Here is a 26053-nt window from a genome sequence, read left to right on the forward strand (position 1 = left end):
TTGGGCATACAGAGATTGGATGGCCCTCAATAGTGACCCCCGCACCTCATACTCCCACAGCACCTACCACAATATCTGCTGGGGGACCCGGTCATAGGCCTTCTCCAAATCCACAAAGCACATGTAGACCGGATGGTCATACTCCCAAGCCCCCTCCAGGATTCTTGCGAGAGTAAAGAGCTGGTCAGTTGTTCCACAACCAGGACGGAATCCGCATTGTTCCTCTTCAATCTGAGGTTCGACTATCGGCCGAACCCTCCTTTCCAGCACCTTGGAGTAGACTTTCCCAGGGAGGCTGAGTAAAGTGATACCCCTGTAGTTGGCGCACATCCTCTGGTCCCCCTTTTTAAACAGGGGAACCACCACCCCTGCCCGCCACTCCTCCTCAAAGTGCTCCTTCCACCGCCCGATTACCTCCTCGGTTGAGGTCAACAATGTCCCATCCTTACTGTATACAGCTTGGATGGATGCCCGTTTCCCCCTCCTGAGGCACTGAACGGTTTGCCTGAACCTCTTTGAGGCTGACCAAAATTCCTTCTCCATGGCTTCTCCGAACTCCTCCCACACCCGCTGCTTTGCCTCCGCCACAGCTGAGGCTGCTTTCCTTCTGGACTGTCAGTACCTTGCAACTGTTTCTAGAGTCTTCCAGGATAACATAGCCCGGAAGGCCTCCTTCTTTAGTCGGACGGCTTCCCTGACCACCGGTGTCCACCAGCATGTTCGAGGGTTGCCGCCCCTTGAGGCACCAATGACCTTGAAACCACAGCTCCCAGCTGCAGCTTCAACAATGGAAGCGTTGAATACTGACCACTCTGGTTCTATGTCCCCAGCCTCCACAGGGATGCCAGAAAAGTTCCACCGCAGGTAGGAGGTCTTCCGGACAGGGGCCTTCCCCAGATGTTCCCAGTTCACCCACACTACACGTTTGGGCTTGCCAGGTCTGTCCAGAGGCTTTCCCCACCATCTGACCCAGCGCACCACCAGGTGGTGATCAGTTGACAGCTCTGCCCCTCTCTTCACCCGAGTGTCCAAGACATGAGGCCTCAGGTCAGATGACACGATAACAAAATCGATCATTGACCTGAGGCCTAAGGTACTCTGGTACCATGTACACTTATGAGCATCCTTATGCTCAAACATGGTGTTTGTTATGGCCAATCCATGTCTAGCACAGAAGTCCAATAACAGAACACCACTCAGGTTCAGATCAGGGAGGCCATTCTTCCCAATCACGCCCCTCCAAGTTTCTCCATCATTGCCCACGTGTGCGTTGAAGTCTCCCAGTAGAACTATGGGGTCCCCTACAGGAGCCCTATGCAGGACTCCATCCAGGGTCTCCAAGGCCGAATACTCCGAGCTGCTGTTCGGTGCATAGGCACAAACAACAGTCAGAGTTTTCCCCCCTATAACCCTAAGGCGTAGGGAGGTGACTCTCTCGTCCACCGGGGTAAACTCCAACGTAGCGGCACTCAGCCGGGGATTTGTGAGTATCCCCACTACACACACACCAAAGAAGAGGAAATCTGCTCTGACCTCCTCGGGCAGACGTTCAAGAGCACCAGAGCTCCCTTGTTGTCGGCTACTTCCATAGCTGAAGAGATCAGACAATACCAAGATGCTCCACCTCTACCACTGACACATGACCCATTGGATTGGTGGAAATCTCAGGCACAAGGGTACCCACTCCTTGCCAAGCTGGCACAAAGGTATCTGTGTGTCCCGGGGACTAGTGTATCTGCAGAAAGAATCTTTTCGACTGCTGGTGACATAATCACCACTCAGGAGTGCACTCACCTCTGAGCATGCTGATCAGTTGCTGTTCCTGAAGAAGAACATGCATATTTCAGGATGAATTGAAATGTGTCCAGGTTTACGTGGGTCATTCCTGGCTATTGGTGACTTTTCCCTCCCCAGGAAATAACTCTTAATATTTTACTTAAAATAAATGAAATTATAAATAAATAGAAATATGCCTTTATTATTGTATAGATCAAGTTAAAATCTCTCTAATTATAAATATATATCAATGGAAACAGTAGTTATTATTTATTTATTATTTATTTAGTTATTATTTTATTTTTATTTTTATAATTTACTGTGTGTCCCCAAAATCGCGTTCCAACCTGTTAGTTTGTGGTTTTTCGCCTTCTGAACAAAATTCCCATGAATCCACATTCAGGATGTGACATCACTCTTTTGGGGGGAATTCAAAAGGAGCAGAGAGGTGAGCACCAACTTTCTGTCTGCCTTTTGTTGCAAGTTTTATGATGTTAACCTATATGTCCTACTCTTAAATTTCCACCTGTCAGGCTAAATTATGAAGAAAGTAAACCAAAAAAAATTCACAAACATGTTTGATATATATACTAAAGTACTGTTTATGTGTGGAGAGCTAGCTAACTAAAGTTTGCTGCCTCACAGAGCAATGGCTAATTTGGTTTAAAAATGTCCACCGTTAGGTATATAAACCTAGCAGGGTGGAAAATCTATTACAATATATAAGGAAATGCATATAAATGCTGATATATACATATTCAATTGTCATTTAAATTGTTCATGTAATTTACCAATATGTATAAAAGGTAACACTATATAATCATAATCAGTTATAAGGCACTTATTTGGCTTTACCTCTGTCCTGCCGCATCACAGCCGTGATCAAGTATCAATTGATCCCACCCTCTTGTGTATAATCAGTTAATATGCATTTACACAGTAATTGGTCATTATTATAAAGTATTGTCTATACAATTTGCATGATAATATAAAGTTAAATTGTACATATTTGTTAGGAAATGGCTCCACCACTAAGTGCAGCAGAAATGCAGCGTCGCTACAGAGCAAAGCGAGACGCAGATCCAAAGAGACGAGCAGAGTATCTTCAGAAAGAGAGGGAGAAATGGCAGAGAGACCGAGAGACGGGGAGAAAGAAAAGAACTGTTGACCTCAGTGAGCGTGAGCAGTGAGCCCAGAGGAAGAAATGGAGACAGAGGAAGAGGGAAGCAAAACTAGGGCAGCTATACCATCTTCACCTACAACACCTCTTGGATTGCAAACAGTGGCAGGGCCCTCAAGGTTAGAAGTGTAAAAATTCAATTATTACATTGTTATCAGGTATTATAACTGCTTGGATGAATATTCACTTCTCATTGGCTGAGCAGAATTCTCTTATAACTGCACAGCAAAGGTGATATTGACATGGAAAAAGTAATAACCAAATAGGTTCTAAAAAATACCTTACAAAAAAGTCACTCATGAATTACATGTGAATCATGTTTAAACATGTGAAATTCACTTGATCACATAAAAAGAAATACCTCCACAAAAACATGGCATTCACTTGTGGCAATAAGTGTGTTCGGAAATCCCACTTTGGATGTGATCTACATATGAATTTTCACATTTGATTTTTCCATATGGGTATTATTATGTAACTACTAACTACTTTGTAACTACTTTGTAACAATGCTAATTATGTTGTTATAACAGTATTGCAACATTTCTTTGTTCCCCACAAGGAAATTGGCTAAATCTACAGTCAGGTGTTAAGGTTAAGATTAGGATTAGAATCAAGGTTATGGGTTAGGATTAGGGATGATTGGATTTTGAATGAAAGTCAGAGGTACGTTGCTACAATGACAGTAAAACATAGATAAAATGTGTGCGTTTATTGTGTTTTAGGCAAAGGCAACAAGGTCAACGCCTTCAAAATAAACAGAAGAGAAATCTGGAATCTGGAAAGAGAAATTGAACGACTCAAAACTGCCTTGGTTAAAGAAAAAAGTAAAAAAGAGAAATACAAGAAGAGGTGGCAAAGAAGTCAGACAAAGGGACAAACCCAGTCCCTCACACACAACTTAACCAGTTGTTAAAGCATCCTGTCATGCCTCTGTGGTTGAAGAACTAAGAAAGAAGTACCACAATACAAGAAAACAAAAAGACAAGCAGGTGCTTGCTAGAGCCACCATGAGGTTAGCTCAGCAAACCCTGGGCTTCTCAAAGAAAAGAGCACGGCTGCAAGGAAACCTCTGCAGCTACCAGAGGACAACACGGCAGAGACAAACCAAAAGACAGGCAGTAGTAGCGTACTACTTGTTAGCCGAATGACAACCGGCAAAAAGCAAACCATCACTCAAAAAAAATGCATACATGAAATTTCTCTCTGAAAGTACACACCAGGTGTCGTACTCCTTTTTCTGCAGTCAAAGGCCATTTTGGGTTGTAGCACCAACTGAAGCTGACAGGGAAACCTGTCAGTGCAAGACGCATGAGAACCTGCAGTTCATGTCTACTAGCCTTTTCAGTAGTGGGCTTCTGTCCACTAAAGATGTAGAGAAGATGGCAGATACCATCGTCTGCAATCCCAATTTGAAGGATTGTGCCTATGGTGTGCCTAACCAATGCAACATCACATAACTGCTGTTGCATTGGTTAGGCCCACGACACCAAATTCCATTGCTCTCACCTACTGAAGTCTACTGAAGTCAAAGATGAAAAAAAGTCCACTGTGACAGTCAAAAAAGAGATAATGCTGACAGAGGACGAAGCAGTAGAACAGTTCCAAAATCGATGGCAAAATTTCGTCAACATATTTTCAACATCCGGTGGCAATACAGGGAGCTGAGGGAGAAACTCACGGACAACGAATGCCTCATTCACATTGACTTCAGTGTGCAAGTACACAAATGAGGTCCAGTCTGTCCACTTTGGGGGATCCCATCAGCAAGCCACCCTCCACACCGGTGTGCTGTACACATCATCGCAGTCCCCTCTGAGCTTTTGTTCCATCTCCCCTTCTCGGAGGCATGACCCAACAGCCATCTGGGCCCACCTGGACCCGGTGTTGGATATGGTAAAGGAGAAGTTCCCCCAAGTGCAACGGCTGCACTTCTTCAGCGATGGGCCAGCGACACAGTACAAACAAAAGGGGAATTTCTTCCTGCTAAGCACCGAGCCGTTCAAAGGGAGGTTTGATATCTCTTGGAACTTTTTCGAAGCCAGTCATGGCAAAGGGGCTCCAGATGGGATCGGTGGGACCCTGAAGCGATCGGCCATCAGACTTGTTCGCTTGGGAGAAGACATCCCCAAGTGCTGTTCCAAAAACTGAACATGCAAGAGTCCTCAGTTCAGCTATTCTATGTGACGGAAAGGAGTGTGGAGGAATGCTTTTTACCGTCTCTTATCAGCTATGATACAATATATAATTTATAAACAAATGATTTTATATTACACAAACTAATGATAAAATAACATAAATTATAGCATTACTAATAATTAGAAAACATTATTAATGATCATTTCATTGTTTGTTAACAGTAAAATAACTATTAACTAAAGTTTAATTAACTATCAATTTACCATTTATTAATGATGGTTATTATAAAGTGTTACCAACAATTCTTGTTTCATTATTATTCAAAGAAAAAAAAATATATGATGGAATAAGGGACACATAAGGTGTTAGAAAAGCTAAGTATTGTTGAATATTTACATTGGCCATTTTCTAACTGATGATTTGAATGATGACAGAGATATTTACAGACAGGGTTGTAAAATATATGCTCAGGCCAATATGTTGCTTCGCAAGTTTAGTATGTGTTCTGTCAATGTAAAATCCTCATTATGTAGAGCGTTCTGCACACCTCTGTATACAGCTCATCTCTGGTGCTGCTACAGGAGAAGTAGTCTGTGGAGGCTCATAGTGGCTTACAATGATGCCATGAGGTTGCTGCTTCAGGTTCCCAGATGGCATAGTGCCAGTCAACTGTTTGTGTTCTCTGGTGTCCCTACATGTGAGGCACTCTTAAGACATCTGATGTACAATTTTATGTGTCGCTTGGATGAGTCAGAGAGCAGCATCATAGAGGCTCTAACAGGATCTAGGAAGAGCTGCTCTCGGTACACATCCAGGCTCAGGAAACACTGGATAGCCTACATAAGAACTGGTTTTAAATTGAATGCTGTATTGTTGTGGTTTTATTTTGTATGTCTTGTTTACTTTGTTTTATATGCTATGGACCCTTTGTGAGTCTGAAATAAAGTTTGAATTGAATTGAATTATGCCGGCCCCTGCCTGCTTGTGTATTGTGTCAGTTACTGTGTTCTACCATGTTGTCTATCACTGCAGTAGCTGTTTGCAGGATCTGATTGGTAGTGTCCATCCGGATCTGGAGCACCTGGGCCCAGTGCTCTGCAGGATATAAAAGTCCCAGCTTCCAGCGGGACTCTCTCTCTCGCTCTCTCTCTCTCTCTCTCTCTCTCTCTCTCTCTCTCTCTCTCTCTCTCTCTCTCTCTCTCTCTCTCTCCCCTGCCAGCGCCTGCACCCTTTCGTTTTGCTTTGCCTTTATTTTGCTTTTACTCCACAACACCCTACACCATACTATCCACACACATCCACATGAACACTACTGATGCCATTAACTAACACACCTCATATCCAGAGTTACCCAGTTCATTTTCTTTAGTATAATAAATAATTTGTATTTATTGGCGGTCGGTGTCTTTTCCCGTTTTTGTCATGGCCTAACGGGCCGGGTTATGACAACATTATTAACACTTTGCAATACCTATACCTATATGTCCCTAACCGGGTGGAACTCTCTCACAGTCCATGTCTGAACAATCCACCCATGATTATTATTATTATTAAGTGCTTGAGCTCTACCAATACACGTTCCTGAAGGTTAAACATGTCATTTACCTGATATAATGTTACAAAGTCACCAATAGCCAGGAATGACCCACATAAAACAAGTTGGTTATGCTTGATAAGCACTGAAATGTTTGTTTTTTGCATTCATTTATTTGTTTTTTTAGTTTTCTGTAAACTCAATTTGCACAGATTGAAAAGATTTTAGTGAGGCATAGTTGTATTCTTCCTTTAAACATTTTAACTCTGGCTATTTTACACTGTAATGATGGCACAGGTGGACAAGTTGCAGTCAGTGTGTGTTATAGAGGCACTAAGCTAAGACTCTGTGCACTTTGTTCTACACTGTTTCATCTCAGTTGTAAATTCCGTGAAACTGACACCACAATGCAGTGAATAAATACATAATTCCTGCTTTTTGCCTTTTTAGGGGTATTTTTTCTTCTTCAGTTACACAGATATCGTGATGTATCGTAGATGAATTGTCTTGCAATGTATCGAGTATCGCAGAATCGCTGTATCGTGATACCACCGTTATCGTGGGCAACGTATCGTGAGTTACTCTGTGATTCCCACCCCTACAAACAAGCCAACGGAACATAACTTTACACATGTTAGCAAATGTTCTCAAGCCCAGCTGACTGTACTTGGAATAAACTGTAAATATCATCACAAAGTGGCCACACTTACCGATTGCACATTTGCTGTTGGGTCACGTCCAGTTAGGATAGATCCATCTCTCAGCTCTTGTTTTCTGGACATTTTTCCTGCTGCGCTACAGACAACAGACTTTGGTCTTCCGCATTCAGATGCCGGGCAATGGTGGACTGTGCGGTAGGCGGCGTATGAAATGAGCAAACCTTTGTGATGTCACAAATTTACGGAAGTCCAAACGGCTCGTTTAGCATATTTTCCTTACATGGATGATGTGGATGTAGCTGGGGACCATGTGTTTTGATATTTCCATGATGTTTAGATAGCACATCCAACTCCTTTATAATCAAAGAGACAAGGGAAATCCTGTTTTGCATGTGATGGGACCTTTAATCATTATAATATATAATAGCCTATAACTTGGTCTACTTTAGAAGTACCCATGTGAAAAGAGTACAGAGAGAGATCTGTGTATTTGATCAAGTGAATAATGATTTCTCCTCATGATGGGAAACTGTAGCCTCCAGTCAGAGAGAAGAGAAGCAATTTAACTTTTATCATTATTTAATTTATTATTTAATTTTTATTTGGGGGTGGACGCTCCCCCACTTGTTAAAGTGTGTGTCCGATAATCACCGTCTCCTCCGGTCAGCTGAGTGATGATGAAGGGAAAGTGAAACTGTCAGAAGATAAAAACCCAAACACAACGGCTCTTGGCACCAAATTTGGAGGATCTTCGCGCATGAGAGCAGCCTGCAGTGAGTCTCTGTTTTATTTACCAAAACTATATGATTGTGAATGCACTATATTTTTCTATTTCTGACTTATACAAGTAGATTGAAAAATGACCTGTATAGCCTGTCTGTAGTCTTGTCTGGGACTCCTCTGTTGACTCCAGCATCAGGTCCATGAGGAAGTTTATTTTCAGTATTTTTTTTCTCAGTAGAAATTACAGGAGAGAGAAAATGTGGACAGATGAATGTTTAAACGGGGCTGGTCTGCAGTAGAGACAGTAGAGACAGAACAGACAGTACAGACAGTAGAGACAGTACAGACAGTACAGACAGTAGAGACAGTGGAGACAGTAGCCTACAGGCAGTAAAAACAATAAAGAATTCCCCGCCCTGCCCCACCTGGAGCAGCTGTTCCCACATTCCTTCCATTGTTTCAATGTTGGATTGTTAGTTGAGTTAAACTAAAATTAAGATCTTTATTTTTACTGCTCTCCCCCTTAATTTTCCTTTGTATTTTTTTTAAATCTAATAATATATACCTTAGTTAGCGATTTTGACTCCTTTCTAACTATTATGCCGAGATCCTTTGTTGTTTTTATGTACTATAATGTCATCAGTTTAGATCTCGGTTTTATTTTGTCACAGAGGCGTCGTTAGGCCTGGGCGCCCCGAATGTTTTATGAACAGCCCCGGATCTAAAAAAAAAAAAATGTGGTCAGGCACATTGTCGGCGCATCGCTATCTTGAGGCAGCAGAAAGAGATTGCGCCATTGACCAACAAAAACCTGGTCTAAAGTCTGGCGCAATATTTTCCTGATATTTGAAGTGCGCATTATTCAGATAGTAAGATGCGTCTTTCTCTCTCTCTCTCTCTCTCTCTCTCTCTCTCAAACACACAACGTTACCATGCAAAATAGTAAAGGCCTTTTCAGAATTCTAAAAAAAACAGTATTGTAACAAAATATATTTTTTTCAATTTTCTCCCTGCAACAAACCCACAAATTACACCAGTATGACGGGCTACAGGGCGCTGGTAGACAGATGTGAAGTCTCTCCCTCTCCTTCTCCTCCTTTCTTCCACTGACCAACTCAGCGCCATCAAAACTCCATGTAAAGTAATTTCACACATATGATTGCATACCTTTAGAACAACAGTGTGACGAGCCAGAGCTCCTGGACATGAAACGACAATTCACGATGATCGAAAGAGCCTGTAATGTTTTTTTTTTTGTTTTTTTTTTTAAACCTTATAGTTCGTTATTGTTTTATCATTTAATTGCTCAGTTCTTTGTGCCGTTTTGTTGCACAAGCACGTTTGGCGATGTGCCTTAAATATTTAATATATTGAAGTAATGGCTACGCCTCCGTTTCCCGTATATATTGCATTTCTAAAATACAATATATACGGGGAAACGGAGGCGTAGCCATTACTTCAATATATTAAATATACACAGATAAGGGTTGTTTATAATGAATTGGGCTTGGCGCTCTTTCAGCACCGTGGACAGCTCAGTCAGGCCTGGAGAGCTTGTTATGCACTGTTGACCTGGTAGGATTATTTAACCCTAAATAATTGCTTATAGAGATTCTTTTAATTATGTGTATTTGCTTTAGTTTGAGAATTTACTAGTTCATATTAGTTGACACCGTTAGTAATGTTTGTAGTGAAAGAAATGACCTGCCTACCGTTTTGCTGTGAATATTGAACTGCTAACTGCTTCTAACTGCAATTAAAGCTGTTAGCTTTGAAACGGTGTCCAGTGCGTTATCTTTGATTGAAGTAACCACAGCTCGCCACAATATATATAAAAGTGGGTGAATTATTCAATGCTTGCATGTCAGTCGGGGGCCCTTTGGGAGGGCGGGGCCCGTTTCAGTTGAAACGGGTGAAACATAGATAAGGCCGCCACTGATGTCCATATAAGGTCATGGGCATCACAGGCGTCTCCTCTCGCTGGCGCAGACTCAACAGAGGGTCATGCATTTTCCCCCAGTCACTCAGGGAGGCTCAAGGAAAAATATTTGTCGCTACGGGGAGGGTCAAGATAAAAAAAAAAAAAAAAAACTCAACTTTTTATCTGGACCCTGAGTCTGAAATAAAGTTTGAATGAATGAATGAATAAGGTTAATTTGTTTAGTTTTCTGTTACATGTTCCACCTTGGGGCTGTTCTATTGGATTTTATTTCCCTCACTTGTCATTTATGTGTTTAGTTGTTGTTTGCTGAGTTTAGTTTCATCGTTTCCTTCAGCTTTCTGTTTCTCACTTCAACCTTCTCTCTTCTCCGGTCTTTCTGTCTTTTAGAGATGGAAGGGAAGATTTCAGAGAGAGGCTGGAAGAGAGCGCTGACCTCCATCATTGAGAAGCTGGACAAGCGGCAGTACAAGAAGATGCTGAACAGTTTGGACAGAATCACAGAGAGTGAGAAGAGGAGCTCTAGAAAAGAGATGCCTCAAATAATCATCCAGCTCTTAGGAGTAGAGGAGTCCATCTCTGCAATGGAGAAAGTCCTGGATGAGATTCTCAGAGGGGACGAAGTGGTCCAGAAGCTACTGCGCCCCTTTGTGGACAAACTGAGGAACAAACACCAAAAACAGAAAGACAAAGGTCAGTTGACACAATCTGCTTGTAGCTGATCAAATGTATTTAAAATGCTTTTTACAGAGTCTCATTGGAAAGAGCCAGAAACACTCGGTTAACACTACTGGAGATGCATTTTACATTAGGGTTGGGCTAGGTTTCATTACATTTCATTCAATATTTATCAGAGTCACTCGTTATTTTCTGAAATAGGATTACTGAGTAAAAAAAATGGTGTTAAATGTTTCTAGTGTGCTAAAATGTTCACAGTGGCGTTATTCAATATGAGGATCCTGTTCACTTTCTTCAGGAGAGAAGAGGAAACGTGGCGATCCAGAGTCTAAAACCAAGGAGCCAGAGGAGCCCAGTAGGTTCACCAAACACATCAACACAGAAAGATGGAGATGTGTGTGTGTGTGTGTGTGTGTGTGTGTGTGTGTGTGTGTGTGTGTGTGTGTGTGTGTGTGTGTGTGTGTGATAACTTCACCTTTTTAAATTTGATTTTCAGTGCAGAAGAAGAAACGTGAGAGTGAATCAGAGTCAGAGGATGAGGAACCAGTAGCCTGCTGGTAGGTTATCATACACAAACACACACACACACACACACACACACACACACACGTTCAAACGCAGGCATGAACAAAGTCACACACATTTGGAGGCGGAAACACACAAGCAAACACACACACACACACAACATGTTTACTGCTGCCTTGTTTCAGGTTTTTGTCAAAATCAGATCAGACTCTGGTACTGAGCGTGACATGGATGAGTGAACAAATGTTTAAAATGAAAACCTTCATATAAAGGAACAGGGACTAACAACTTCCTGTCTTCTTTTAAAGACCAGCAGAAGAAGAGTCAAGCTGACAAGGTAGGGGTTGTGGACTGAACTCTTATCAGGTGGATAAATGGGCACCTCATCGTCTGCACTTCCTTACATGCTTGCACTATTTTAAATAAGTGAACATTTAAATTTTTTATTCAATATCATATGATAGAAAAACATCTCAGCTATTGTAATATCTCAAATATACCTTGCTCAGCATTTCTCTGCAGCTGATTAGAGGCAAATGAAACTATGCTCTAGTAACACATTGGCATTTCTACAGAAGAGTATTAGGGCCTTTGTAGGTGACTTTTTTTTTTTTACTGCAGCCCGGGGCAGGGGGGTAATATTCTGAGACAAAATCAACAAAGAAATTTCAAAAGTTTTGCAAAAAAATAAATCAGAAATTTGCGAGAAAAAAAACTCAAACTCAAAAAAACGCAAATTTCTGAGTGTTTTTTTCTTTTTGGCAAATTTCTGAGTTTAATCTTAGAAATCCGGTTACGGTAAAAATTCACCTACATTGGCCCTAATACTCTTCTGCACATTTCGTAACAGTAAAATGCTCCAAAATGTCAACAGGTTTAGCAGTAATCACATGAGCTTTGCCACTGGAAGTAAATCCAAAAACATGAACAAACTGGTTTGGTCTTTGCAGGAGAATACTCGTCCCTTTGTTTCAATCTCAGACTCACAACTCAATCTCACAATTTTGTACGGACATTTTTGTTGGGAATGATGATGCTAATACAGAGGCTTTTCTCCCCTTTTGTTTCCAGAGGAAAACATCAAGGATCTGAAAGAAAGTCGTTATCTCGGCAACCAAGCCATAGTTGGGAAAGTGATCCGGAAATCCGGGCTGCGCCCTTATCGACCACAAAACAAGGAAGAAAAGGTCATGTTTTATCTGGGGCTTGCTGATGAGACAGATAGTATCAAAGCGGTCGTATATGGGAAGAACCACTATGAAGAAATTATAGAAGGAAGCTACTACTTGTTCAGAGAAGTAATCATAGAGGACAACACAGTGAAAGTTACCAATCTGAGCAAAATATCAAATACCACCACCATCCAAGTCCCTGCTGAGCTGGAGAAGGAAGCCAGGATGATCATTGATCCCCCAAAGCCGGTTTTGTCCATTAAAGAAGCCAAAGCTTCTGGTGACAAAACAGAAATGAGTGTCGAAGGAACCATAACAGGGTAAGCTGCCATTATCCTTTTAGAGAAATTAGTTCGATTGGAAAACGCTTCATATCCGTTTTGAAAAAAAGTCTATCATTCAATATTTCTATAATTTTGTGGACCTGCGTTTATTCATCATTCAATATCTCTAATATATAGAGGATCTGATCTGTAAGTGTTGTCACTTTTTAAACTAATGGCTTAAAGCTGCACCTGGTAATTTTGCACATTGGCGGCACCAAATGGCAGCAAGAGGTAACTGACTGAATGTGGAGGACTTCATTATCCAGAAGTCCCATATGGTCAGGTCAGTTAAGTGTCTTCTCAGGGCATTTTCACAGTATAGCAGTCCTTTTAAAGTCCAAACCAGAGTTCTAGGTTGTTACTAGTTTTTTTAACATTGCCTGATATCAAGCGGACCTATTGGACAGATATCTTGGCGGGAACACAAACAAATCAAACTAGAATGGCACCCAGAGAGCGTTCACATTATAATGCTACACATGGCCATTGAATGATCCTGTAGTATTCTGGGGGACTTTTAATTTGATGATATATATATCTGTATATATATATATATAAATACAGTTAAGCCCAAAATTATTCATACCCATGCCAAATTTTGATTTATAGTGAATTTTTATTTGATCAATAGGTTTCTTCTGGCTGGAAATGACATAAACATGTGACAAAAGACAGTAAGACATTGTGCTGGAGATATAAATGAAAACTTTTAACTATTTCTATGTTTTTTTCACATTTTTATGAAAAATGCCATGTCCAAAATTATTCATACCCTTTCTCAGTAATCAATGGCAAAGCCTTTATTTGCCATAACAGCAATCAAACGGTTCTTATAATTGCTAACAAGCTTTCTGCATGTCTCCACTGGGATGTTGGACCACTCTTCTTTTGCGATGATCTCCAGGTCTTTGAGGTTGGAAGGCCTCCTTGCCATCACTCTGGTCTTTAGCTCCCTCCACAGATTCTCGATGGGATTCAGGTCTGGACTCTGGCTGGGCCACTCCAAAGTGTTGATATTGTTGTCTGTTAACCATTTATTGACCACTTTGGCTGTATGTTTCGGATCATTGTCTTGTTGGAAGGTCCAATGTTGCCCAAGGTCAAGTTTTTCTGCAGACTGCCTGATGTTTTCCTCCAGAATCTTAATGTAGTCCTCTTTTCTCATGATGCCATTTACTTTGACAAGGTTGCCTGGCCCATTGGCTGAAAAACAGCCCCAAAGCATTACACTCCCACCACCATGCTTGACCGTGGGGATGGTGTTCTTGGGGTTGAATGCTTCTCCTTTCTTTCGCCAAACAAAAGCCACGTCCCTGTGTCCAAACAACTCAATTTTTGTCTCATCCGACAACAGAATTGATGACCAAAAGCTTTCTTCTTTGTCCAGGTGAGCTTTTGCAAAGGCTAGGCGAGCTTTTGTGTGCCTGTCTTTGAGAGGTGGAGTCCTCCTTGCTCGGCGTCCATGGAGACCAGCCTTGTGTAGTGTCCGCTGGAGTGTCTGCCTTGAGATGTTGGTACCAGAATTGCTCAGATTCATCAGGATGGCCTTTGTGGTGATCCTTGGATTCTTCTTGGCCTCTCGCACTACCATTCTTGCCAGCACAGGGGTCACTTTCGGCTTCCTACCACTGTCTTGTGAGCAGCCACAATGCGCAACCGGAGGTCCTCACTAAACTCTTTGGTTTTAGCCATGACTTGCAATTGACTATTAGCCTAACTGACTAGAGAACTACTGCTTCAGCTGTTGCTGATGCTCGAGAACATGGTGGAAATTACCGAGACCATTTGGAATGGTACAGAAGTTTGCATTTTCTCAAAAATTTGTGAACATTTCAAGGGGTATGAATAATTTTGGACATGGCATTTTTCATAAAAATGTAAAAAAAAACATAGAAATAGTTAAAATTCATCATTAACATCTCTAACACAATGTTTTACCGTCTTTTGTCACATGTTTATGTCATTTCCAGCCAGATGAAACCTATTGATCAAATAAAAATTCACTATAAATCAAAATTTGGCATGGGTATGAATAATTTTGGGCTTAACTGTATATATAATGTGCTGGATGTACTTCTGCTCTAATAAAGGCAAAAAGCCACATACATTTTATAAATATTGACCGAGGCGGCGGGTGTGCCACTCATAATCTTTTCAGTTATTGCTATTAAACCCAGAACGAGACCCAAAGAGTGGCTTGAGCTCACGCATATTAGAACGTCCACTGGCGCTCTCTGTGTGGCGTTTCCTCTGTGGAATACCTGCTCCATGTCCTTTCTGCTACGAGACGTGACGCTTCTCGTCCTGTGAGCGATACCCTTAAGCCTCTAACAGCCTCGTGACATTGAATTATGTGGAAGCCTCTCTGCTGGGAATCAAACTCACGTCTCCTGACAGAGTCTGCAGTCTAACTCCCTGCGGTGCACTTTCACCCACATGACCAAAAGTGGTGAACGCTGTTGTCACGGGGCTAAAAAAGAGAAAAGAATATTGTTCATGACTCCACGGTCGCTACTGGCTCGGCCATTACAACACCGACCAAGCTAGGGTCGTAAAGTCTTGCTATAATTTTGCCAAAACAACCCAAACAACCCGCCATGAACCAACAAATCATTGAGCACATATCGTGATTTCCTCTGTTTGGGTCGGACTTTATCCTCACCAGAAACGATCTACACAGTCTGAATGGAAGAAGCAGAGACTGGAGATTTTCGGTGAACCTTTGCAAGTTTTTGTTCCGCACCAAAGTTCCACATGGCCTGTTCACACCTGTCGAAATGATCCGAACTTCTGAGCAAAAAGTTTACAAAGTCCGCACTAAACAATGTAGGTGTGAAAGCCACCTTAGTGTGTGGGAGGTTGGAGAAATTACCCAGAAATAGATTTTATGCAAAAAAAAACTCCAGTGCAGCTTGAAGTGACCCACTGTCCTTTAAAAACATTAAATACTCTGTTTCCAATTTTGTGACATCAATCAGTTTGTGAAAGTTGGTGTAACTTCATTCAAACAGTGTACCACTTTGGAAGGTTTCATTCTGTGTTGTTGGTTTGTCCAGTTGACTCCAGACAGTAAAACCGAGGTGAAGGGTGGACGGAGGGATCTCATCCTGCAGGACGACACTGATTCCATCAGGATCCGCCTCTGGGGCGATCAGGCCAATCAGTGCACAGCAGCGGCTGGAGACTCTGTCAGGGTGACCAACGTCAAGACCAGTCGCAACAAGGAACCTGTATCACTGAATTCAACTGGACAGACCAGAGTTAACAAGGTAGCTATGTCACAGTTATGTTGATGCTGCCATAGTGACTCCCAAACGAACGTTCACAGTTACTGAGACAAAGTGCCTACCATCTCTATTTTATTAAATAAGGCACTTTACTTACGAAGTGCCAATCAAACTGTCAGTCACATGTTGAGCTGTCGGTTGTAATCATAATCATGTCAGGATGGAGGGAAACTTTGTTTTCCTGCTGATAAAGAGAGAGTTGACATAGCAGCAACAGTTTCTAAGGTAATGTTATTACGTCTTACCTGCCTGGTAATGAAGAACTTTCTCTCTTGAAGAAAGACTTCTGGATAGTTCACCTGAAGAGACATATCGAAATGCATCGGTACTTCTGTAGCTTTAAGGGTTTCAGTGGTGTCGGCCATGTTTAGGGTTGGGTTCCGTGTTCCAAGTTAGCAAAACACAGGGATTCGTAAATCCCCACTTTGAACGAATCCTCTTATTGAATCCCCCCTGATGATGTCATACGCTTGTGTCCCCAGGCCCCACTTCCCACTGTGTTTGTCAACATGGTCGATCGTCACGCGTGTTCAAAAGCATGAGCACACTTCTCGAAATGAAATGAGAATACGACAAAATGCAATATTTGTGTCACGGGTCTGTCTACTACAGGAGGAGCACAAGTGTGAATTAAAAGCTCTTAACGCAGCGTCACATAAAGGTTAACGAGTGCTGTGTTTATGAAATTTTCTTTGTCCCTTTTCAACATGTAAAAAGATTTGATGAGAGATTCCAAAGCATTCGGATTTGATAAGCAGATTCAATACTGCATTTGGATTCAGTAAAATGCTTTTGAACCCCGACCATAGCTGTTGAAGGCAGAGAGGAAGAGTCACTTCCTCCAAGGACTTCAGTCTTTCCTTCTGTTCCAGTCAGCTGAGACGTGTGTTTGTTGTTCAGTCTGTGGGAATAATGGAGAGTCAATATGGCGGCATCAACAAAACACTTATATTACTGACAGTCATGGATAATACTGCACCCTCTTTCCTATCTGGTTCATAAGCTGTCAGCAATTCAGTCACTTTCACCAGGTGATTTTAAACGTCTTAAAATGTGATTATGAACTGAACTGATCTGTCTGCAGGTTGAGGCCGCTGCTGTCCAGACTGAGACAGTTGAGATCATAGGAATCTTTAAGGCCAGCAAGATGGAGACCTGGCTGGAGGCGGAGCATGACCAGGAGGTGAAGACGCTCGTTGTGGAGTCCGAACTTCTGGCGAAGACATTCGGCATCAAGCTGGGGGGCAATTTTAAGGAAAGACTCCTTGATAAAATGCCTCTTTCTGCAGAGGCAGAAATACAAGGGAACACGATTAGAAAGATTACAAAGATGTAAAAAACCTCCCATCCTTTTTCTCTGGCTGTAATTTCTTTACCTAACGTCTCTATCAGGCATAATCATTCTAGGATCAGAGAAATATGTTTTATATTTGGACAAGGTGCTGTGACCTCTGACCTCCTTACTTTTGGTTTCTAATGTTGGTGATCTAGGAATTCAAGCTTATTCTTCTGTTGACCTCTTTTTTTTTTATCTCATTTAAAAAATATTAATTGTAATTGCATGCATTTATATTCAAGTGTTTTTGTTTGTTTTGCATATTGACTTAATTGAGCAGAGAAAGGTGACATCAGCTTTTACAGATTAGCATGTCCTGCTGATTTAAATGTTTTTTAACAGGACACATCAGCTGAAATGTTGTATTTGGTGGACAGTTTAATTCAAAGCACCTCACACTACCATGAGTGTGTGTGTTCAGTACTGGGGAGGGGGGGGGGGGGGGGGCAGTGGGAATCAAACCCACAACCTAGTGCCTCGCCCCACCTGCTGAACTACAATCACCACCAAATGAAATGCTTTCAGTTCTTAATTTTAGTAATTTTGTCGTACTGACAGATTGATCGTTCAGATTGTTTTCTACTGTCAAGTTATTTTCTACTTTTTTCTCTGTAACTTTTCTTTGCACAATCTGCACTCTGATTAATAAAACCGTTTGCCTGTTCAAATCATCACAGTGACATTCTCATATTTACACCCACTGCCTATTTCACTGCAGATAAATCCACAATAAAATGTTCTGAAAACTACATCCCACTTACTAAATTTGATCAAACAAGATGAAAATAATCAGATTTATTTCACTGTCTTTTTTATTTGTCCTACTCTTATCATGCATATTGATGATGATATGGTCCTGTCTCCTGCCTGAGAGTTTTACAGAGTAAAGAGCTGCTGATTCAGCACAGAAAAGTCAAAGGGATTTTATTACACACAGATGGGTAGAGAATGGAAAAAGCATTTTCACAGTGAAGCTGCAACATGAAACTCAGCTCGGTCCAAGAGTCTGTGTGTGTGTGTGTGTGTGTGTTGATTTATAAATTGGTATTATATATCACAAAGCTCTTGTTGAGCTCTATCTGCTGGTCAAAAGAACAATCGTAGACAAAGTTAAAATAAAGGGGAAAATCCAAAAGACTTGTATGAAAAAATAAATTAAGATTCGATTTGGTACAAAAAGGGTATAACTCCACTGAATAGATTTTTATACGAATATCAATTCCATGAACCTTAAAAAAACCTTATGACCAAAAAAAAAAAAAAAGTCATAACATCAAAAAGAGTGGTTGTTTGTTTTTGGTGCAGGAAGGACAGGACTGCACTCAATGGCTTCTTTATAGATGTTAGAAAGGGATGTTCAGTCACCAGTGGTGGAAGAAGTACTCTGATCCTTTACTTCAGTAAAAGTACCAATACAGCAATGTAAAAATACTCCATTACAAGTAAAAGTCCTGCATGAAAAATCCTACTTAAGTAAAAGTACATAAGTATTAGCAGCAAAATGTAGTTAAAGTATTAAAGTAAAAGTAGTGGTTTGGTCCCTCTGACTGATATTTTATTATATATGACATCATTAGATTATTAATACTGAAGCATCAGTGTGTAAGCAGCATGTTACTGTTGTAGCTGCTGGAGGCGGAGCTAGTTTGAACTACTTTATATACAGTTAGCTAGTTTAGTCCAGTGGTTCCCAACCTAGGGGTCGGGCCCCTCCAAAGGGTCACCGGATAAATCTGAGGGGTCGTGAGATGATTAATGGGAGAGGAAAGAAGAAAAAAACAAAGTTCTGATACACAAATCTGTTTTCAGTTTTTGGACTTTTTCTCTAATCTTTGATTTTTGCTGAAATATTGGATCATTTGAACATTTATTGAAATGAAACCATGTGAGGTTTAGAGGGAAAAATCACTATTTGGTGGAGCTGTTAACAACTCATAGACATCTGAAATGTGACCCGACTACACACTGCTTTCTGTAAGACGTCAAAAGCCAAAAAGGTTGGAAACCACTGGTTTCATCTTTAACAATGTGTTGTATTTTAAAAGCTTGTTATATTATCCATTGTGTCAAATCTCCATCTGAAAAGTAACTAAAGCTGTCAAATAAATGTAGTGGAGTAGAAAGTACAATATTTCCCTCTGAAATGTAGTGGAGTGGAAGAATAAAGTAGCATCAAATGGAAATACTCAAGTAAAGTACAAGTACCTCAAAATTGTACTTAAGTACAGTACTTGAGTAAATGTACTTAGTTACTTTCCACCTCTGACTGTCACCACCATGGTACAACGGTCAGGTTGTAAGAAAGACGTCCCACAGTCCAGTCCAGATAGATGCATCAAAGTTTATTCATGGTTTATGTAGTATACATGTCTGTGTGTGTGTATGTTTGTGTGGTTCTGCAAGACAATCAAGGAAAAACAGAAAGAATACAATAATCAATACACAGAATAATCACCTCAATCAAGTTCAATTCAAATATTCATATGTGCACATTACTGCACGTACCTGAGGAATTATTGAATGTAGTTACAGTTAAAACTGTAACTCATCTACAAAAGATACTATTTTGACTATAATAATCTAGAATAACAGCTACAATACTGCATATAACACTACAGATAACTGCCAATAATAACTACAGCTGGTATATCCAAACACCAGTTACTGCATCAGGCAGGAATCAGGTATATATTAACAAATGTACATGAACTCAGAATATTTTACCATTAACAATTCATAATAATTCAAAGGTAAATCATCACTTACATTTGTCATTTATGCAGAATCTTAAAGGCAGCTGGTAACTCGGACGTTGTGGGAACACAACTCTCAGACAAAGGAAACAAACTGAGTGCATCAGTCCTAATTATCCACAGCTTGGTAATGAGGTGAAGTGGCAGGTGAAAGTTCAAGTGGGAGGGTGTACAGGATCATGGGAAACTGAGTTCTATAGGGGAAGCAACTCTTATCTACGATAGAAGATCAATTTTCTGAATCTTAACCTCTGTAAAACTTCAAATTGTTCCTGGGTTAAGGTTTGTTTTCAAAATTAGGAAAAACCTTTGATATCTGAATCTGTCTTCAAGTCTGATCCAGTATCAGAATCAGCTTGTTACGCAAGCGTTGCAACTACGGCAGCTGAGAAGGACATTCTTTTTTTTTTTTTAAATCCGTGTTTAATGCTACAAAACACGCTCCATGTTCCAGTCTCTGCTCTCTCCATCCAGACCAGCAGAAACATCCCAGTGGACTGAAGGGGTTTGTGGAAACTGCTTCCTCATTATAGAGATCCAACATTTGCCTCATTTGCATTTCAGGATGACAAGGCAAACATTTCAGGTGAAGGATAATCCACTTCTTACCTTTGAGACTGCGTTAGGATCTATATGAGCTAATTATTTTGTCATGAGTATTAGGCCTATCATTATTGCTGATCACTGTTGTTGTGATATGATATTGTAATATTTACCATTATATATTTAGAGGAGTAGAGTGGAGTAGAAAAGTTTATTAAAGTGTCACTCCACATGGTTCATACAGCAAAAGATATAAACATGTCTTCTAGTTAGTTCAGTTGTTGCAGACACCAAGCTGCAGCAGACACATTAGTAAAGGACTTTTGTCAGATCCATTGTGCGCACTGCCTTTTTAATGCGGCGGGGTTTATATACACGTGGCTGCTGATTGGCTAACACCTCTGACACACCCACCAAACGAGAGACAACGAACCTCAAAGCCCGTTTCACACCGTTTAGAGGAAACATGACGTTCAACTCAGAAACCGCAGCAAAATGGTGCACACCGTATTTAGATTGAACGTGCCCCAGATCACAAGAAACAAATTAATTTTTTTCATTTAACCTTTATTTAACCAGGAAGTCCCATTGAGATTAATAACCTCTTTTTCAAGGGAGACCTGGCCAGATAAAAACAAGAAGTTTCAGACAGATGACAATAAGAACAGAAGCACAGACTTACAAAACATTTTAAAAAGAAAGATCCTCCACACAGTTGAGAAAGTTGTTAATTAAAAACAGAGACATTCCAACCAATCAGCCTCCAATTCTTTCATTTTGGATTTAGGGAGATTAACTGGTTAATTTTCAAGTCGTCAGGAGCAGCTTCCAGCAGAAGGTGCAGAAAACATAAATGCTTTTTTTCCCAAGCTCTGTGCGCACATCTGGGACAAAAGCATAAAAACATCTTGAGAGCACAAAGAGTATCGACTGGTGCTTTTCCTCCAAATATTAACACAGAGATATGAAGGGAGCGTGCCAAGAATTGCTTGAGCCTTGGTGACACTGGTGCAGAGACTCACTGACAACCTCCTGACAACCTACTGACAACCTCCTGAAAACCTCCTGACACTAGGCTTCCCACCGAGCTGCAATACACTTTAAAGTTTGGAGATTTGACAAAAATAAGCCAAACCCTTTGAAAATGAATCGGTGAACTTTTGTTGACATAACACAGACATATTCATCCGTCTGCCTCGGCTCTCTGGACCGAGCGTCAAAACCTGCACTGTCAGAAAAGAAGGTCCAGAGAAAAGGAAAAGGTCCAGAGTCTGATCTCTGTCCTGACAGCTGGATGCAGGTCTCAGCTGATCTCACAGCAGTTTGAGATGATTTCAGGAGGATTTCTTGATCTGACATCAGGAGGAAAAACCAGAAACATTGATGATTTCAAATTCTGAGCGATGTCACGTCTCACTGCAAGACAAAACCATTTGAAGGCCTTCAGTTTCACCAAACAAGACCTTGAAAGTCATTGCAAAGTCCTTGAATTTGTCTGTGTGTGTGTGTGTGTGTGTTTGTGTGTATGTGTGTGTGTGAACGCTGTGACAGCAGACACACACACACATCACTGTGGATCTGCATCCAGAAGAGCTGAGAGTCATGTGACCTGAAGACAGCTGGAGATAGATTATCATCTGAATAATAATTAAAAATCAAGTTGCCTGTGAAATGCTTCTGGCCTGATCAGCTTGGAGGAAGAAAAGTAAAGTTTGGAAAGACTGGAGAACAGATGGAGAACAGGCTTCTCTGTCTGTTCCACTGGGGGGCGCCAGAGGCTCCACAGAGACCAGGAGACATGAAGAAGAAACAACTGCAGTTGGTCCAGAGATCCATGAATTAATTAATTCATGCAAAAATGAATAAGTGAATGAATGAATATAATTAATATAATGAATAATGAATGTTTTCTCTCAAATGCATTTACAGGCTTTACGTTTTAAAAAGTCCTGTCCATTCTAGAACTTTATCACTTTTTGAACCTTTATTTATACAGCAAAGGTTTTCTGAGCATGCCCACTGGTTTCCATCACCTTCCAGCTTCACCTTCATACAGTTCACAGAGTCACACTGGGAGGCTCCCAGTACAACCAGTCTGCTGCTGCTTCACGCTCAAGCTCAACACTTTATTGCCATGTCAACTAGGGCTGGGCAATATATCGATATTATATCGATATCATGATATGAGACTAGATATCGTCTTAGATTTTGGATATCGTAATATGGTGATTGTAGAGTTACCGCTTGTACCACTACTTAAAAGGGATGCTAGTGTGGCTGACTGGCACTGGAAAAACTTCAAAAAAAGATGTCAATATGCTGAAGAAGGGAATCATGAGGCAGAGGTATAATGCAAACGAGGTTGTGGTTTTATTAACCAAAAAGGATAAGCCAAAAATCAGGAAACAAAAAGACGCAGCTCCGGGATGCTACAAATATCAACTCAAATCAAACACTTCCACAGCCTCACAGCAAGCTGTTACTCTCTCTCTACCAAGGTCAGAATGACCAGCTTATATACCCTCCCCAGCCCCACCTTGATTGGACTGAACTATTATCATAGGTAAACATAGGGTAGGCTATACAAGAGGAGGTTATCATAAATGTTCTTAAAATGTAAATGAAACATACATTTTCAAACATTATATAGGATGACTATCTAAATAAAACAATAAACAGTCACCATTCTATGTGGGCAATTTAACTTCCACATTACGCTTTAGCCAGGGAAAGTCCCTCCCCCATTGACTTGGTATGGGCCAGGCCACACCTTAAATACAGGGATGCAGACACACGCTCTCCCTTTTACTCTAACCAGCCCAAGGAACAGGTAAGACTCTGCACAGGTAAGGGGACATATTACATTAGAATGCAGTAATTTGGGGGAAAATAGGGTCAGGTGAAAAGGTAGGGGAGAAGCCTTTTCACATTTCCCCCTCCCCTGAAAGCTCGCCCTCTGGATGGCGAGACAGGAAGTCAGCCACAGTGTTCATTTTTCCGGCTCGATACCGGACCTGGAACCGGAACGGCTGCATCTCCTGCACCCATCTGGATATTCGGTTGTTGGAGTCTCCCATCTTGTGGAGCCATTGCAGACCCCGGTGGTCTGTTTCCAGGACGAAGTCTCTGCCCAGTAGGTAGTACTTGAAAGTCTCCAAGGCCCACCTCACCGCCAAGCATTCCAACTCGACGGCAGAATAGCGGGTCTCCCGTGGCCATAACTTCCGACTGACATACGCCATTGGTTTCTGGTCATCCTCTTCACCCTGAAGCAAGACAGCCCCCAGGCCCACTCCTGAGGCATCTGTCTGCACGGTAAAAGGTTTGTCAAAGTCTGGGCTCTGCACCACTGGATCATTACAGAGAGCCCTTTTCAAGTCAAGGAATGCCTTTTCATGCTCTTCATTCCATGGCAACTTGTTGGGCGCTGATTTCCGGGTCAGATCAGTCAATGGGGCAGCATGTGTGGCAAAATGGGGGACGAATCTTCGGTACCACCCAGCAAGACCAAGGAAGGACTTGAGCTTTGACTTAGTGAGGGGACGAGGACAGTCCCTCACTGCCTGTACTTTGTTCTGTTGGGGCCGTATCACTCCACGGCCCAGTAGATAGCCCAAATACCTTGCCTCCTGCTTAGCCAGGGAACACTTCTTGGGCTGGACAGTCAGACCTGCCTGGTGAAGGCGCTGTAGAACTTCTCCAAGATGCTGCAGGTGATCTTTCCAAGTGAGACTGTAGATGACGATATCATCTAGGTACGCCGCTGAAAAGGCCTCCATGCCTTCTAGGACCTGATCCATAAGTCTTTGGAAAGTGGCTGGTGCGCCCTGCAGACCAAAAGGCATGACTGTAAACTGGAACAGGCCTTGAGGAGTTCAAAAGGCGGTGCACTGCTTGGCTTCGGGAGCTAGGGGTACCTGCCAATACCCTTTACATAAGTCAAGAGTGCTGATGTACTGGGCCTTGCCAACCCGTTCAATAAGGTCGTCGAGTCTGGGAGTGGGATAGGCATCGAACCTTGACTGGGAGTTAACCTTCCGGAAGTCTATGCAAAATCTGATGCTGCCATCCTTAAGTACAAGGACTACCGGATTACTCCACTCACTGTGTGACCTTTCGATGATTCCCAGAGACTTCATGAGCTCCAGCTCCTCTTTCAGAGCAGGAAGCAGCCGCTCAGGGATCCTGTACATTCTCTGGCGAACTGGAGTAGGATCTTTGAGTGGGATGTGATGCTCCACTAAGGTGGTATAACCCGGTTTATCTTGACATAAATCTGGAGGAACAATGGCCAGCAACTCTCTCTGCATCTCTGGGGACAAATGGGACAGGTCTAGGTGGATAGGAGTGTTGCCTGCCTTGGTGGGAAAGAACTGGTCAGTTTGGTCTTCTTCCGTCTTGACTGATCTCACCAAGAGCTGTTGACTGGCTAGGTCAGCTGTGGACTGCCATTCTTTAAGCAAGTTCACATGGAAAGTCTGTCTTTTCTTTCGGTGCTGAGGTGTGTCGATCTCATAAGTGGCAGGCCCCATCTTTCTTAGGACTTTAAAGGGCCCCTGCCATCGGGCTAACAGCTTGCTCTCTGAGGTAGGCAGGAGCAACAGGACCTCTTGTCCTGGCTGGAAGGTTCTGTTCTTGGCTTTCTTGTCAAAACAGTCTTTTTGCCTTTTCTGCGCTTGCTCCATGTTCCCACGTACCAGCTCCGACATCCGCTCCATTTTCTCTCTCATCTGTAGGACATACTGAAGGACAGAGATAGGCTGTGCGGTCTTCGGCTTCTCCCAGGTGTCTCTCAGTACATCAAGGGGTCCCCTCACTTGCCTTCCATATAAGAGTTCAAATGGTGAATATCCGGTTGAAGCTTGGGGCACCTCTCTGTAAGAGAACAGCAAGTATGGCAGCCACGATCCCAGTCTTTTCCATTTTCAGCCACAAACTTCTTCAGCATGCCCTTCAGGGTTTGGTTGTATCGTTCCACCAATCCATCAGTTTGTGGGTGGTAAGGGGTGGTCCTAATACCCTTAATCCCTAGCAAACTATACACCTGACGTAAGGTCTGAGATAGAAAGGCTGTACCCTGGTCGGTGACTATTTCCTGGGGAATCCCTAGCCTGGAGAAGAGCTGTAGGAGGACATTTGCTATGGCCTGGGAAGTGATTCGATGCAAGGGAAAAGCCTCTGGATAACGAGTAGCATAATCACACACCACCAGTATATACCTATAGCCAGACTGGGTTCTCTCTAAGGGCCCTACAATGTCCATGCCAATCCTTGAAAAGGGCACATCAATAATGGGCATAGGCTGCAAAGGGAACTTCTGGACTCTCTTCTGACTGGTCAACTGGCACTCAGGACAGGATTTACAAAATTCTTGAACATCTGTGTACAATCCTGGCCAAAAGAATCTGCTGGCAATGCGATCTAACGTTTTAACACTACCAAGGTGACCTGCCCAGGGAATGCTGTGGCCCAGGGTTAAGACT

At 42.0% G+C, this 26053-nt stretch overlaps 1 protein-coding gene across 1 annotated transcript; it reads left to right on the forward strand.

The window, feature by feature from the left end:
* Positions 1–8037: 8037 nt before the first annotated feature.
* On the forward strand, positions 8038–18012 carry LOC139658994 (DNA ligase 1-like). Its single transcript, XM_071537195.1, has 7 exons — positions 8038–8061; positions 10341–10643; positions 10927–10983; positions 11125–11174; positions 12227–12644; positions 15706–15920; positions 17023–18012. Exons 1-7 carry the CDS (start codon positions 8046–8048, stop codon positions 17272–17274), a joined length of 1311 nt encoding a protein of 436 aa, XP_071393296.1. The 5' UTR covers positions 8038–8045; the 3' UTR covers positions 17275–18012.
* The last annotated feature ends 8041 nt before the right edge of the window (positions 18013–26053 follow it).

The sequence above is a fragment of the Centroberyx affinis genome, unplaced genomic scaffold (assembly GCF_046629955.1).
Source record: "Centroberyx affinis isolate AG114_WGS23_722 - 3 ecotype Tasmania unplaced genomic scaffold, CSIRO-AGI_Caff_v1 ptg002990l_1, whole genome shotgun sequence".
NCBI classification, from domain to species: domain Eukaryota; kingdom Metazoa; phylum Chordata; class Actinopteri; order Beryciformes; family Berycidae; genus Centroberyx; species Centroberyx affinis.

Excerpts from the sequence above, each read along its gene's own strand:
- LOC139658994 (XM_071537195.1), top strand. Across the intron at positions 10,644-10,926 it reads CCAAAAACAGAAAGACAAAG|GAGAGAAGAGGAAACGTGGC; the intron begins GTCAGTTGACAC and ends CACTTTCTTCAG. Across the intron at positions 11,175-12,226 it reads AGTCAGAGGATGAGGAACCA|GAAAACATCAAGGATCTGAA; the intron begins GTAGCCTGCTGG and ends TTGTTTCCAGAG.